At 44.5% G+C, this 16,808-nt stretch overlaps 1 protein-coding gene across 1 annotated transcript in view; it reads right to left on the reverse strand.

Annotated features, from left to right (window-relative positions):
- Positions 1–16,808, reverse strand: part of Dpp4 (dipeptidyl peptidase 4) — an 83,414-nt gene that overhangs the window by 26,868 nt on the left and 39,738 nt on the right. Inside the window, exons 9-15 of the mRNA XM_052182575.1 lie at positions 15,797–15,957; positions 14,152–14,264; positions 5,944–6,079; positions 3,684–3,728; positions 1,418–1,525; positions 1,106–1,182; positions 61–114 (exon numbers count right to left, since the gene is read on the reverse strand). Coding sequence (XP_052038535.1) covers positions 61–114; positions 1,106–1,182; positions 1,418–1,525; positions 3,684–3,728; positions 5,944–6,079; positions 14,152–14,264; positions 15,797–15,957 — 694 coding nt within the window. The remainder of the gene's footprint in view (positions 1–60; positions 115–1,105; positions 1,183–1,417; positions 1,526–3,683; positions 3,729–5,943; positions 6,080–14,151; positions 14,265–15,796; positions 15,958–16,808) is intronic.

Genomic DNA, 16,808 nt, shown 5'->3' on the forward strand with positions numbered 1-16,808 from the left:
GGACAAGGAACAATCTGCCACTGGAAACCCCTGACGTCAACCTCCCAGCAGCCCTCTTACCTATAAAGATGTCTCCCCCCAGGCATTTCTTTATATTCATTACTAATGTAGTATCTGAGAAGAAAACAGAGATAATATAGATTAAGTATGTTTTACAAAAATGTTAAATATATGCCCTGATCTCCAAGCCCAGGCAGGCACACAGGCACCCTCAGCTGCACTGCCTGAACGTGCGTCCTCTGTCCTCACTTGCTGCTTTGTCCTCCAGCCTACCCAGAAGCTATCTCCCTCCACCATCTTACCCAGGACCCTTTCTTTAAATGGTCTGAAATGTATGAATCTAGGGAGTTCTTCCTGAATTGAAAGGGTAAGTTAAAAAACAAAACAAAACAAACAAACAAACAAACAAAAAATGCAAAACAGAACTCTTATAATAAAAATATGCCTGGGTAGCTAGCTTGAAATTAATGACCCTGCCTCCACCCCAAGTACCAATACTGATTTCTGTCTTTTCTGTTTTGTTACATAAGCTGCTTGGCTCGAGGGGCTGTGCATTCCAGGAAGTGGCAGAGCTCCTTCTGTAAAGTCTTCAGAAACTACTCTGGGCAATGGCAAAATTCCTCTGTGCAGAGGCCAAAGAAGGAAGAGCCCAAGCTCCTAATGGGAAGTGAACCGCCTTGTGCTGACAGTTCTTGTATGCTGTTAGTAGGCGCATAAAGCAAAGCTTTTCCACGTCCCAGGGAGCAAGGCCCAGCCACCAGCAGACAAAATGGCCTTTCTCAGTCTTTCAGAGAGTCAGTCTGAAGTTAGCAGCAGGCAGAGTGCCCCTGCAGCAGCCCAGGACGGTCGGTCATGAGAGATTGCAGCCCCTCCAGAGCAAAGCAGGTAAAACCAAGAGGTAGAACCGCTTGGTGGCATGGTGTCAAGTCTGCTGAGCGTATGTGAAAATCATTAAGGCTTCCGTATGTTAAAAAGAAAAAAAAAGAGATTGAACATATTCCAAATCAACGACTCTTTGTGGGAGATTTTCCTGCGCTTCTGTGAGAGGGCTTCTGTATAACGCACGGGTTTACAGCCTACCCACTGGTTATTAGAGAATACTCACAGATAATCGCTGGTCAGAGCTTCAATACCAATGACTTCCCAGGCTCCTTTTGTAATAAATGTACAGTCCTGGTCGGGCTTTTAAATATGAGATATATTAGACTCTTAAGTAGAGGATGTAATCACTTATATCAGGAAGTCAAATAAACTTGAGATTGCTTTTCAGGCCATCAATCTCCTATTCCTCTTCATCCCATAAACCACTGAAGAATTTGTATCAGTCTATTTATGCCCACTGCTCAATGTCATGAAATGATTTCTATTTCAGTAGGGAGGGAGGTCAGCTTGGGATCTGCTACATAAGTGTACTCACTTTATTATCTTTCTGGAAGTGGCAGATGTGTTTGTAGCCATCTTTGTCGCTGGTGATCTTATAGAAGCTGCTCCCATCAGAGGTGAAGTGAGGTTCTGCAGGCCTGAACTAGACAATGACAGAGTAAAGAAATGTCACCACGCCAGTCTCACCCCAGGGTTAACCCCAGTTTCTGGAAGTCCTCTCCAATCCCTGCCTCCTTTGCTTGTCAGGTGAAACAAAGCACCTCGAAATGAACACCTTCCTATTTAGAAGAATGGAGGAGTGGCCCCTGGTTCTGGAAAGACTCAGTGCAAGAGTATAGGGGAATTCCAGAACAGGGAAGCGGGGAGGGGTGGATGGAGGAACAGGGGGAGGGAAGAGGGCTTATGGGACTTGCGGGGAGTGGGGACCCAGAAAAGGGGAAATCATTTAAAATGTAAATAAAAAATATATCAATTAAAAAAAGAGAGAGAGAAGATGTGGCGCAGAGAACAAATCACGGGCTACTTTGGTGAGGGCAAATGAGAGAGTGCACACAAAGGCGGCCACATTGAGCACTTGGAAATGTTTCTATTGTTCTGGGACACATCTTGGAGGAATAATGGAGACTCCCCACCATATGCGCATGCAACCTAAACACTCTCTCTGTTGGAAGGAACTTCCTTGATATTGCAAGTGCACTTTCTAGAAGGCATCTAATTATCTAACTGTTGCAGGTTGGAAGTAGAGATTATCTTTCCCGTTTTCTTACACAATTCAATTTGAAAGTCAGGCTTAGTCTTTAACCACTCCTGGACTAGATGCCACCAGGAATATCTGCCCTACAATTTCCCATGGAAGCACTCATACAGTTAGTTTTATCCTAAGACTTTTCATTCTGCTAAAGACAATGAACAATTTACAAAAATGATTACATGGAAATGGAGGATGGAAAAAAATTATATGTTTTTTTTTTTAAAAAAAAAAAGTTCAATAGAAGATAGCTCTCAGAAAATCGTGTTTAAATAGAAGAGGGTCTCTTTCCAGCCTGGAAGGACCATGTTGCATTTTAATTTCTATTTCTAGGTTATGTTGCAAGCAGGTAGGGGATGGTCTTTTAAAATTGTTGGTTCACTCCACCCTGAGTGTTTCCTCTCTCATCCATCCCCGTCTGGGGAAGGAAGGGAAATGCTTGCCTCTTCTATTTAGTGATTCAAAGTGAATTCATTTATGAAGCAAGCTGAGGCGTGCAGTACACTTTGTGTTCTCATTACAGAGTTCTCAAGCGTATTCCCCTCTCTAGGCCCATGTTCACAGCCTTATCTTTTTAATACATTTCCCTGTTTCCCCTGGATGGAGTTGTGCCTAGTAGAAATGTGTGAAAAGTGGCATCTGTCTGGTTAAATACAGAGAGGAAAAAACATATTTTTTTTCAGAGAGTCGTGAGGAAGTGTAGCATGTCTCTTGCCATGGAGGAAACCACTTTTCTTGTTGGCAAACCTCTCTCCTCTGCCCAATCAGTGCCTGGAATAAAAAGGACATGGGGATTTTGTGGTAGCTCCCAGCCCAGCAGAAAGGGGTCATCATCGTCTTCCTGGACGGAAGCCTCACCTCTCTCACCCAGGAGATGTGGAATGGTTACAGCGTTTGCTTCACTTGGTTACCCTTTTTAAAAAAGCTACTGTGTCGTTCAGTTTTCATCTCCTGTGAAAGGTGTCATGCGGCTGCAGTCCCTCCCCACCCTTCCTACCCTCCCCTCCCTCCCCACCCTCCCACCCCATGCTTCAGTCCACAGACACAGACTTGAGTCTGGGGCACTGTGCTTGTCTGTGTCAGGTGGTGACAAGCAGAGCAATGACTCTCTGAGGGTCACCTTGCTTTCCCAGATAAAGCGCATCCTCATAGTGCCTACCGCTGTGTGGTTCCCTCCAGAGAGGTGTGCAATGGACATTATTGGACTGGCACTGCTGCCGATGGCTGCCATTCAGGCTGGACTAAAAACCTTTTCCTGCCTCAAACAACAGGTCAAAGACTTAAGTTCTGCAGCCCGGCAGCCCTTCGGCTCTCTGGAAGCTCCAGGTGGCTGGACAACATACTTTGGTCGTCAGTTGTTCCTGACTTCGGTGTCTGACTTGTCCTTTTGCCTTCTTGGGTATACAGTTGGAAACACAGCTAACACTGAGACATGGCCCGACTCATGTTTCTATCAACGACAACACCATGCCTTAGTATAGGACAGCCACACATTAACCGGCTCTGAGCAGCCATCGAGATGTCTATGAAATCTATAACCCAGAACACTTACCCTTCCGACCCAGCCGGTGGTACTCATTTCAACGTGCTGCTGTTCCTGGGGAGAAAAGGACAGTGCAGTGTTCGTTTCAAAGAGAAGACGGTGAAATCCTTTTGTGTGTTTTCTTTCTTTTAAAGATGTATGTCTCCTGTCTTTCAAACTGACGATATGACCGAAGCCTTCGACTTCCGATCCTGTGTCAGCTTCCCAAGCACTGGGGTTACATGGGTCCAGCACCACACTCAGGTTTATGTAGTGCTGGAAACTGATCCAAGGCCTTCAGGCAGGCTAAGCCAGGTTTCCACCAACGGAACTACACTCCTAGCCCCACACAATACACTACCAACAAAATTACTCATATGACAAAAGAAAACAATCTCTCATCCTTTAGTCTGTTTATGGTAGTATTTCTCAGGTGATTGCATTTGATCATTTATCTCTGTTGCTTGGTGCTGGCCTGAAGCTCCAAGTGTCATTTTAAATCTGATATGCACAGAACTCGGTGCACAGAACTCGGTGCACAGAACTCAGTGCACAGAACTCGATGCACAGAACTCTGGGCTGTTCTTCACTTTTTGTAGCCCAGTCGCCTGTTCTGGGATCTTTTCTTAGCCACTCAGTCTAGATCCCTTCTCTTCTCACTGTCTTCCCACGGAAATCTCCCTAAACCCTTCTCCTCAGCCCTCTGTCCTTTCCTACAGACACACCCATCATTCACATCTCTGGTATGTTCGTAGCAGGCTACTGCCATGGTCCCCTAATTGGATGTTCAGTTATCATTTATTTCTGGTCCATTGCCTCCCTGCTCCTCCCTTAGCTGATCACGCTTGGCAGCAGACAACTCTCTTCCTACTAAACTCTTCATTTTAGAATGCTGAAACGGCTTTCCATCCTTTACAAGATAAATTCAAACACCTCGGCATGGCCCCTGAGCCCAGATCTAGACCACTGGTCTCCCATCCTGTCCTCACTTCCCGCTTAGGTGGTAAGCGCATTCTGTCCCACTGTACTCTAAGCTGTTCACTATGGATGTCCTCACACAATCCTCGCCTTAGAGGGAACTTCCTCTCTTATCTGTGCACACAGGACATCTTATCCTAGACGGCTCTCTATCTTCCTCAAGCCAATTCCTTGTCTTGTTCACCTGATCCTAACAGAGTATCTGTTCTTACCCTCTGTGTCTGTTGTAAACCCTCTCAGGGCACAATATCCTGCTATTGTGATGAGTCAGGCAGCCGAAAGCAAAGAACTTTGGGTTTCCTGGCTTGAGATCAGGTGTGTCCTATGACTAGGCACTTTTAACCTCACTGGGCCTCGGGCTTCACTGTACCTGCCATATTGTAAATGTTGACTGCAAAGAAGTCTTACGAAATATCTTTACAACTGCACTCCCTACAAGAACGAAAACATTTTTCTGGGAAATGCAGGCTGTTCAGTTGATGTAAAAAACAATCTCATAGCTTAGCAACAGAGGTGGGGACATTTTAATGTAATGTTTCTTGCATAAACAAATGAGTGTGTCACGATATGGAGCATCAACTCAAGTTCTCTGCCCTGTGCCCATTAAGGATGCTAGCAGCTAGGTGTGTATAATGCAGAGTTCATAACCAGAAAGAAGAAGGAGTCGCAGAGTGGTCGTGACACATGTCTTTTAGATTTCAGCTCCAGTCTCTCCTGTGGCTTCTGGCTCTCAAGGCAGTTTTGCTGAAATCCTTATTCTCAAAGGACTTCAAAGCGCCCTGTCTGGGAACCCCAGCACCTCACAATTGGATCAACACGCCATTCCTCTCAGAATTACCACCCTCTCAGGTTGATGGTTCTGTTTAGGTTCTGCTAGGACATTGTTACAGTCTAGTAATAGATCTGTGCCTTCCTGGTATTTGTTTTGTTTCCCACATGCTCAGCTAACTATTTTCCATCCTTTATATTTTATCTGTTAAAATAACCTTCATTTTGCTTGCAACCTCTAGTCCTCATCCTCATTTTGAACTCCGTCATCAACTTCTGTCGCCTAGGTTTCTAGCCACTCCCCTTTCCCCTCCCAAGTGATCAAATCCACACCTACCACACCATGACTAGAGTGCAAAAGAGAAATGGAAGGTCCCTAGGATATCAAGTGTCTGACAGAAGACTGACCTCCTGCTTCAGAGCTGGATATGCACTCAGGGAGGAGAGAAACTAAAACAGTTACTGATCGCAACCTCCACTCACTCGCAAAGATCCCTCATGCCACATGTTGTTGGAACAGCAGAGCATCCCAGTGAAATCTTACCGAAGGACAGTTCCATATGAAGTTGGTCTTATCATAGTCACAGATAGCCAGCACAGAATAGTTCTGAATCCTCCTGAGCCACTGCAGTGAAATTCTTTCTTCTGTAACCCACACCACATCACATAAATAGTGATCCCTGGAGACAAGAAGAGGGGAAGGGTCTTAGAAATGGTGTGGTTGGAGAGGTGGCACAGAGGATAAAGTGTTTGCCTTGCAAGTATGAAGATTAAAATGCAACCTCTAAAGTCCAAGTAAAAACCAGGCAACTATGGTGGCCACCTGTAGTTCCAGCACTTGAGAGGCAGAGACAGGGATCCCTGGGTCAAGCTTGTAGTTAAACTAGCCTGCACTGGCAAGCTCAGGGTTGAGTCAGAAACCCCGCTCAATAAATAAGAGTAAAGAACAATCCATAAAGAGGACCCACATCAACTTCAGATCTCTACAAGCATGAGCACACATGTGCCCACACACATGCTAGTACACACACATACACACGGAATATGAGTTTTTCCAGATCTTGTTGCAAATGAACATTTTACTAGATAAAAAAAAAAAATCTAATCTGCAGTGGTTCAAATATGCACGGGCCCCATAGACTGTTTGAATTGCTTGGTCCAGAGATAATGGCACTCTTAGGTGTGTTGCAGGAAGTGTGTCACTGTGGGAGTGGGCTTTGAGGTCTCCTAGACTCATGTTATGCCCAGAGTGGTACACAGTCGGCTTCTGTTGCCTTCCAATAAGATGTTCCATGTGTTCCATGCTTGCCAAAGTGATGACAACAGACTAAACTTCTGATTGAACTGTAAGCCAGCCCCAATTTAATGTTTTTCTTTATAAGAGCTGCTGTGGTCATGGTGTCTCTGTCATGATGCTTCTTCAAAGCAATAAAACCCTAAGATATAGACTAATGAGAAGTAGAATTTTATATTTTTAGGAGAACCATCTAATCACACAACACTTTCTCTCCATTTTAGCTTAAAATACTTAATTTCTGAAAGAAGTTAAAGTATATCTAACAGAAAAAGCAACAGACACATCCTAAAGTGGTTTAACACATGTGACTGAAACCATATAGTTAGGACAGTGATATCCCTATCTTGACCCCTGGTACCAGGGAGTCAAAGGTGAAACTTTCCCAACTCCTGTTTGATGCCTGAGAGTAATTCAGTGAGGTCGGGAACACTTACAGAGACGCTATAATGTTCTAGTAATTTAACATACACCCCCCCCCCCCGTCAGTGTTTCCTGAAAAGCTGCTGCTGCTAAATCCGCGTCCTTAGCATGCAGGAGCTAAGAGAGTGCAGTGTCTGAGGGTGCTTCTCCAGCTGGGGAGGAGCCAGGGCCCCTAACCTAGCCCAGTTCTTCTGCTCTCTCCCAAAGCAGGGGAGTCAGGGAGCAGAAGGGGGGCAAACTCTTACCCAGGACGAGTAATATATCCTTGCAAATAACTGGGAAGAATCAAAAATAAAACACAGAAAAATTAAGTTTTTAAAAATTAATATTCTACACCAAAGAGTAAGAAACATTTAGTTGGGGACCCAGGCAGTAATTTTTTTAGTTTTTGTGGTCTATATGCTTTCTGTCACATTGTCACAGTATAGAAGCAGCTAGACACAGGCTGGCATTAGTAAGAGCAGCTATGTTTCAATATAAAGATTCAATAGCAATGTTATGAATTTATTTTTGAATGGTTATTGTCCCTTTCATAATGTAAGACCATGTATAGCTATGAATGATATGAAGATGAATGCTAGGCAAGATGGATTTGAATCACAGATTCTTTCCTGTTAGCCCTGGTTCTACCCCACTCATCCTTGCCCATTTAGATTCAGTAAACAAACACCATCATCACAACATGAAACTCTTTGGAGTCCAAAGCAGGCAGATTGTTGGAAGTTCAAAGCCAGAAGAGGTCACAAAAAACAAACAAACAAACAAACAAACAAAAACAAAAACCAAACCAAAACAAAAAAATACTGTGTCTCAAAGATCCAAAAGGAAACCCTATGTAGAATCTGATGAGACTTGTGAACCCATTTGTTAGGGAGAAAATGCTTCTTAACTTACAGACACAGGCCGTCACCCAGAAACACTCCTCCTCTTTGTAAACGTGTTCTGGTTGCAGAGGTGAGAGCAGGAGAACTCTTTCATGTCCCATGTTCCCTATGGTAGGTAGCTTTATCTATGGAAGCTGTGTTATACCTCAGGCTCTGCCGTCCACATGATAAAGCCACTTCTGCCATTTGAAAACACTGAGTAATGGAATGTGGGAGAGCAGCCAGGAAACTCATGTGCGTTAGCCACCTTATGTGACCTGGCCACCTTCCCTGTCCGTTTCTAGATAAAGGTTAGTGAACCTGGGTCTGATACCTTAGTCACTGTCAGCAGCTAAGAACGGACTCTGCACTCCAAGAGGGCTCAATGGAGGCCTTTCTCTACGGTAACAGACAGTCTGTTTTAAAACATTTTTATAAACATACTTTCCTCTAATCACAGCCCTGAGCCAACATTATGCCAAGATGACATTTCAGAGTCATGGAAAAGATGTAAACGGATGGCTTACCTCAACTCTTGGCTCAAAGGTTTAAGTCCCCACTGTAAATCAAAAGAGCACGCCACTGCAAGGATTACCACTGCAAGGATTACCACTGCAAGGATTGCCACTGCAAGGATTACCACTGCAAGGATTACCAGCTATCTTCTGCAGGATAACATGCTGACTGAGGAGGAGGCCAGTTCCTGAGCAAGCTTCCTCTCTTGTCGTGAGTGGGAATGCTGGGGGAGTCCTACACCTACAACCAAGCCTCCTTCTGAGCCTGGGTCTCTTGTCCTTGACTGGGCTGAGGGATCTTTTGGAAATTCATCAGTCACCAGGAGAAGCTGGTTGGTTTTCATGTCAAAACAGTGGATTTCTGGACTTATAAGAGTTTATACTCATGTGATCTTGACTCTGTGCCAGGGACTGGCTACATCCCAGAAGACTCTGGACCACTCTGTGAGGGAGATACCATTGTGGTTCCCGTCTAGCAGATAAGGAAGCACAAGTGTAGAGATGTTAAGTAACTTCCTCAGGATCCACCAATCAGAAATCTCTGGAGCCAGGATTCAAATCAAGCAGTTGGCCTCAGCTTCCCCTGTCCCTATTTGCCCCTCCCGTGAATATTTTCCTGTCCCACTGGGAAGTCCTCCCAGTTCATTCCACTCTTATGATTCCTCTAGTGTACAACTCCTTTCTCAATGAAATCTATTTATTCCTTGAGAATTATGTATAAGCTAAATTCTATGAAGAAAGTCAGCTGGCTATACGCATAGGACATCCTGCTGTGGCAAATCTTACCAAGTGACTTCTTGCTCTTGTAAAGAGGAAGCGTTTCATAAAAGGCTTTTAGGTGACATCGCCACCTCTAATTTGCGTAAATGTTTCAATTGTACATTAATGATGTTTATGCTTTGCTAACTGGAAGGAATAATGAAGGGAGAAATGCTACTCAGAGCCACTGCAGCCTGGGACTGATTAATTCAGTGAGTCACCCGAGGAAGCAGACGTACTGCCAGTGCCGGCCGCGGGCTCCATGCCACCCTTTGCTCTGATAGGAATGCCAACCCTCCTGGGTCCACTGACAGATTGCTGAGAAGGATGGGTGGGGTGCAGGAGGGTTGAGGGAAACAACATTGTGTACCACACAAGCCCTCGTTGGTCTGCTTTCGTATGGGTATTGCCTGCATGCTTGCTGGGCGGATGGAACACCAGTCCAGTTTACCTCTTGCCTAGCAATCTCAGGCTTTGATGAGCCTAGTGTATAGACCAAGGGTCATCTGGTGTTTATCCACTGTGCCCCTTAAGGTCCAGGAGGATAATCATCAGCTGGGTATGATGGGCCCCTCGAGCTGTTCAACAGAAGGGAGGGGCCACCTCACTAGACACACCCTCTCCAGCCCTGTAATTCTAGCCCGCAGAATTTGCAGATAGCTAGTCAGAAGGAGACAAGAGGACTTGGTACACAAGATGATTTTGAAAGCTGTCCTTGGAGCTGGCTTTGGAGATTCATTCCTGTGCAACACACATACAGGAACACACATACAGGAACACATGGAAAGTCCAATTTCCTTATCCACCCACCCACCCACCCACCCATCCACCCATCCATCCATCCATCCATCCATCTATCCACCCACCCATCCATCCACCCACCCACCCATCCATCCATCCACCCATCCATCCATCCATCCCCCCACCCACTCCATCCATCCATCCATCCATCCATCCATCCATCCATCCATCCATCTAACAACCCATCCATTTGGCCACCCGGCTTCTTATCTATTAAATAATTCTACAGTATCAGAGACTGTGTTTCAATCACCCTGCTGGGCGCCAGTTATTATTATAAAATTGACCCCTCTCTGACAGATCTTGTCTTGCTTCAGTTGGCCCTGGAAACGCAACTATAAAAGATAAGTTAGGAATTTCACAAAATCTGCATTGTATACTATTTCCTCTCAAATGTTTTGAGTTCTCATATTCCCACTTGGAGTAGTCAGTGCATACCAGCAGCTCAAATAACCTAATTAGCCTCAAGCCTCAATCTCTGAGGTAGAGAGGCTCATCCTATTTGTGTTCTAATCCCTAACAGGGGTGCAGATCAGACCCCGTCACTAACAGGACTCCACTTGCTGGAAGCTCTGCAGAAGGAACAGACTAGCAGAAATTGGGTGAGGAGACTTGTGCAGAGCCAGGAAGAGAAGGGTGCTGTCTGTCGTTGCTTGGCAGTCTACTCAAGGGTATAGTGAGTAACTAGAGGAAGCACAAGGCAGTGAGACACTAAGTATGCCTTGTCAACACTGCCTTGGTCCTAGGGGAGGGTCTTTTACTAAAAGCATGAATGTGTTGTATCATCAAGTGAGAGATATTTTCTCCAGGTGTTCCTAGGGTCTCATCATAGAAAAGCTACAATGTCATCAATACTAACAGAGATCACAGTTGTATCTTAGATTCAACTAGTTGAATCTTCACAGTTCCCTTCACAGTTGTATCTTAGATCCCCAGAACGCTTCCCAGTGGCTTTTCCTAAGACAGACATCTCTTTGGTAGTATGTTCTATATAGAATAGTACCAGCCAATAAAGCAGCCCTCACCCAAACCTTTAGCTTAAGGAAGTATGGAAGAGCAAATAAGGAAGGTGGCTAATCCGTGAAGAGCAAACGGTAAGTCCTTAAGGCTTGGCTGACTCTTCTGAGCTCAGCACTTTACCACCGTGCTTTAAACAGTGCTTTGTTGACACGGAAGAAGCATTTCCATCATCCGTGAGGTGACTGTGGAAACAATATCGTAGGGTGTTGTGCAGAATGAGTGAGAAACCAAGTGCAGTTCACTAGCCCAGGCCACCGGAAGTGCTTGACATTAAATCTAACTAGTCAATCAGGACCTGTAGCTCCTCCCAGCACTTCTAAACCCACCCTCTAGTCTAAACCGAGGTAGCTGGGGTCGGGGTGGGGGCTCCAGGGGTGCAGCACTGAGCTTCCCTTCCCTTTCCCCAGCTTCTAGGCCGGGAGATCTCTTAGTCCTCAGCTCTTGTCCTATTAGTCCGCAACTCCTCTCTTTGCCCACTTGCCCTCTCTCCTCTCTTTCTCTTTCTTCCTCACTCGCCGCCCCGCCCCCTTCTCTCTCCTTTCATGGTCCTTTCAGTCTGCTGGTCGTGTTCAGATTGTTTCTCTCAGTTCTGGACCCCTCCTGACGCCTCTGGCTGTTTCCTTTTCCTCGTGTCTACACTATAATCTTTCTCCTCAACCATACCTGGGAGAAGTCAATGTCCTCATTTTTGTTGCGTAAGCAAAGCTGTCTGTCCTCCTTATTCCTATTTCCCTTGTTAACTTGCTATGTGATTTAAGCACATTGTTTTCGCTCTGTGATTCCCCAGCTCCCGCGCAGTGGAGTTCTGATGGTTCCAGGGACCCCCACTAGGTCCTCTCTGCAGTTTTTCAGGAACCTCAGAGAAGGAGCGATGGTAACATTGAGGGTTGCCCGACACAAGCAGCCATGGTCCATCTATTCTCCAGAAGTGTTCCACAGAATTATGTCGCATCAAAATAAAGATTTTTAGGTTGTTTTAAAAAGTTTGATAGCCGGGCCAGTAGTGGCACATGCCTTTAATCCCAGCACTTGGGAGGCAGAGGCAGGCAGATTTCTGAGTTTGAGGCCAGCCTGGTCTACGTGAGTTCCAGGACAGCCAGGACTACACAGAGAAACCCTGTCTCTCGGAAAACCCCAAAAATAAATAAATAAATAAATAAATAAATAAATAAATAAATAAATAAATAAATGAATGAATAAATAAAAGTTTGATAACAGCTTTTGAGGTCCACAGCAGTTCTAGCTGGGACTGTTTTCAGGGCTGCCTCTCTATCGACAGGTGTTGGCTAGGGTTTGAGAGGTCCCAGAGGGTTCATCCCGGCTTTCCCCGGGGCCGCCTTTCCCATGAGGGTCCCACCTCAGTGCTTTCCTCTCTTCCCTGCTCCAAGCCACCACCGTTCGGGGCACACTCTGCAGGATGCTTTTCTTGACCCCTCCAGCCATAGAAACAGCCCATCACCCCTGCCAACTTGGAACCCTGCCAACCTGATGTGGTTACTTCCTTCTCCCGACCGTGTATAGGAGAGTTTGGTATCTCTTCCCTGATTGGAAATGCTAGAGAGCTCCAGCCCCACCCCCTTTAACACACCTTGAATCTATCAATTGTGGTTTTTAAATCAGTGTTGACTTAAGAGGTTTCTGGGTTGAGACAACAGGCCTTAGAAGCTTTGAGTATAGTTTTATATCTTGGGGAAAAAAAACGTCATGGACAAATTGGTAGATTTAAATCTCTTACCTGAATAAAGGTACTAGTATAATTATTTCTAACCCAGCTAGTGGATTTCGGCATAGTACACAATTTGCCCCGAGCTTGATGGTGTCAACTGAGAGAAACAGCAGGCTTTTCTCTCACTCTGCTGCAACCTCTGACTCCCAGAGGGCACCAGCTGCAGCCACAAAGTTTCTCATAGTCCCCCTTTCTATCCAAAGAGCCTGACTGACAGGCGATCCCAAGGTTAAGGTCTTTTTCTTCACCTCTGGACCTCACTCTCTTTTCTATACAAAAATCGTGTCATAATAGCTGTTGGGAAGACAGCTACTTAAGATAACTTAAGTAGCGAGAGAGATCATGTGTTAAAGCCCATGTCTGGCACACAGTGGACACTCAGCACATGATACCTGCTACTTAAAACAAGCCAGCATAAATAATAGAGAGAAGTAAAGAGCTACATAGAAAATTACACGTGCTCTGGTTCTTACAGGAAAACTTACTGGGGTCTTACAGTGCTTACAAAGCAGGATTTCAGCCATCTAAGTTTATTTAAGCAAGTGACATCTTAAGAGTTAATCAACTCTTGGGGTTCCCAAATGTGACCCACAGTTTCTCTGAATTTCTCTGTGGGGAAGAATGATAGCTCATCCAAAATAAGGGTATTTAGTCCTTTTTTTTTTTTTTAATCATTTTGAAACCACTGTTGAAGTCTAAAGCTAGTCCCAGATTTGGGAATTGCTTCCCAAGAGGCACCCAGGAGCTTTACAATAAAAGATGTGTTGGCTACAGACTATCAGGTCATAGCAGAGACCACCAACTATGGTAGACACATGCTGTAGACACCATATTGCATTGCCCAGAGACGCCTGCATGGTCCTCAGCCTGCCCCATCGCTGTTCTCCCTTGCTGGATTCTGTTCTCCCTATGGTGCCTCTAAGACTCCAGAGCATGCCTTCTATAGAACTTTGGGTTTTCTCTGCCCGTAGAAGCCCTACAAGGAATCCCATGGAGAGGATCTACTCTAGCCTTGTGTGTTCTCACTGGAACCGTCCCCCCACTCCCAGCGACTTTCACCTCTGTGTCCTGGTTTTACCACCTGGCGTTTTAGACTGATACTTGTTTGTTCATCTGGTTGTTGTCTGTTTCCTCCAGTGACGCCTGGCTACCCTATTCACTGCGCATGCCCATCACGAGAACCGCGCCAACGGGAAGTTCCCAGACAAAAGAATGGATCAATGATACGAGATGATGCTATGATTGATGTTGCCATCTGTGTCTGAAATGCTCTAGCCACCGAGCAGGAAGCGGTCTACACCCATGTACACCCAGGCGGTCTACACGGACGCATTCAGGTGGAGCATCTTACCCTGTTGCCACAGATGCAGGAGCAGTGACTTGAACGGGAGCCTCACTAGTGGCTGAGCTGAGAGAGTCTGTATTTACAATAAAGAACTTTACAGTTGGATTCACAGCTCCTGCCTAGGGGAAAAAAGCACAGAATTGATAATGATAAAAAAAAATCCTCATCATTACATAAATTTAAATTGTATTAAAATATCTGAATTATGGCTGTAGAATTATAACAATAGGACGCCGTCAAACAATTTAATAGAAATAAAATGAACATAAAGAAAATCCTTTATGTGTTTAATTAAAAAATTATTATTGTGTGCATGTATGTGTGCCTGTGTGTGTTTATAAACACACACTCATATTTAAATCATGCATGTTTGTTTGCTCATAATCTGTGTGCTCTGTGCCAGGGAGGACAAATGTCTTTAAAAAACAACAACAACAACAACAACAACAACAACAAAAACTCTATCATTTGCCAATACATTCTGATTCTATAGGACAAAAGTTTTTGGTGGCTTCACTGTGAATAGCACTTGTACAGTAGCATCAAAGGCTTGGTCCAGCAGGAGAATAAGCCTGAGGCCAGAGTCAATAGTGCTGATGACCCGGATGTCACCTTCACACCAAGATCAGGCTAACCTTGCTGGGGCTCAACAGTCAATATCACGACAGAAGTCTCTAAGCCCTTTAAAAATGTACACATGGGTCTTCTATTGACAGATCAGTTGGAAATAATATGATTTTTAGAGACCGTTTTATGGAGATTTCTCCCCCCTCAGTTTCACTCATCAAAAAATAACATTCTCCGAAAACACATCTCCACATTTAATTTAGGATCTTTTTTCCTTTTAACTTCCTCTCCCTTCCTAAAATGGCAGATCTTCATAAGGCAAATTAAGTGAGTTGGTAAAAATAAAAACTCCTTTTTTTTCCAAATCATTTACGGCAGAAATACGTTGTTAGCTTTTCCTATAGACTACAACGACGACTACGACAACGACGCTGTGGCCGTTTTTTGTTATGGTGCTGAAGAATTCCTGGCTCCCTTCTAAAGCCCTCTCCTGGCTTACACTGCTTGACAAAGATCCTTGATTTTAATACACGCAGCACAGCGTGGATAGCAGGGAACAATCTTGAAACCCAGGATGCGACACGACTATCTCAAATGTAGGACGTGCAAAACTCACATCAGTGCCAAACCTGTAACAGAGCCACTGAAACTCGTCACGCACTGTATCCTGTTAATTAGTAATACAATCTGATATATAACCAGGCTTTTCAACTTCAATTCGGGTTCATTCCAACTTCTACAAATGAGATGAGCTCCTGATTCAATTACAGCCCCCCTTTCCTCTCATTCAAGCGTTTCCTACCCCGCCCCTACCTCTTTCAAAATCATTTTCACCATCTTTTTCTGCTTGTCATTTCTTAGAGTTTTTGGAGAAATTACAAAACCTTAAATCACACTCTTTCCTGGGATAATAAAAATACTTTAAAATTGCCCAGATGCTGTTGACTTCAGCAAGAGAAATCACAGAAAGCTGTTGAAGAGAGACTGACAATATTTTCATTAGCAGGAAGGGATTAAATGCAACCATTCTCCCCCCCACCCCCAAATCAAATCACAGAACCACAATCTGAGCCGGAGCACAGACCTTTGGGTATGGAATCCACACTGTCTTGGGGTACTGCAGTGACTCATCAGAATAGAAGGAGTATTCAATGAGCGGCACTCCTGTGTCGTTAAACTGGGCATAAGCTAGAAAAGTGCTGTTTGGAGACCACCACAGCGCAGAGTAGGCACCGAAGATTTCCTCTGAAAAAAAGACATAAATTGTTCTGTTACAAGAAAGCTGATAAATTGGCTTTGGCATTCAAAATATTGTTCTCATTAGCTTTAGTAATTATAGTAGAGTTCAACTAATGAACTGTTTCACATTTGCGGGGATTCCAAAATCGAAGTAATACAAATGAATAAAAATAAAATCTTCAAGGATATATCTAGATTGTAAAAATAAGTCACCCATTGGACCATTTTAGAATATTTCAGTATGCAATATTGGATATAAGCTCTATATTTTTTCTTTATCTTATAATCCTCTAAATTTATGCCTCAAAACATACTAAAAGTAAATTTCACACAGGAGGCTGATTTTCCTTTCTAATTTTCAAACAGTCAACATGCCAGCCTACTCTCCCTGCCTGGGCTGAGTTTTCCCTGAGTCCACGGGGTACTGGTGGGTGGCGCTTAGCTCTAGACTATCAAACCAATATGGTGCCCAACATTTACTCTTCTGGCACAAGTAAGGTGTGGAAAGGATGCATTTCGAATGGAGAGAACTTCGCAGACCCCTACAGAGAAACATTTCTTTTGCCCAGCCTAGAAACTGGAAGCTCCCTGCCTTAACTGCCTCCCCTGATACACAGAGAAAGAAAATGAAAGGTAGACCCAATGGAGAGAAAGGCACGGCTTTCAAGTATATTGAAGGACTCCTTTTCAAGCTCTGACAGAGGCAGTTACTCACTAAGGTTACCAGGGGACCTATCCACAGGACATTTTCTCTCAGGATTCTAAACTACTTGTCAACAGAGGACTTAAGAGTCATTGGATCTGGACTCCCACCAGAGACTCATGTAGTTAAGGTATTGGCCTCCATCCTGTGGTGA

Source organism: Apodemus sylvaticus, chromosome 5, assembly GCF_947179515.1.
Source record: "Apodemus sylvaticus chromosome 5, mApoSyl1.1, whole genome shotgun sequence".
Lineage (NCBI taxonomy): Eukaryota > Metazoa > Chordata > Mammalia > Rodentia > Muridae > Apodemus > Apodemus sylvaticus.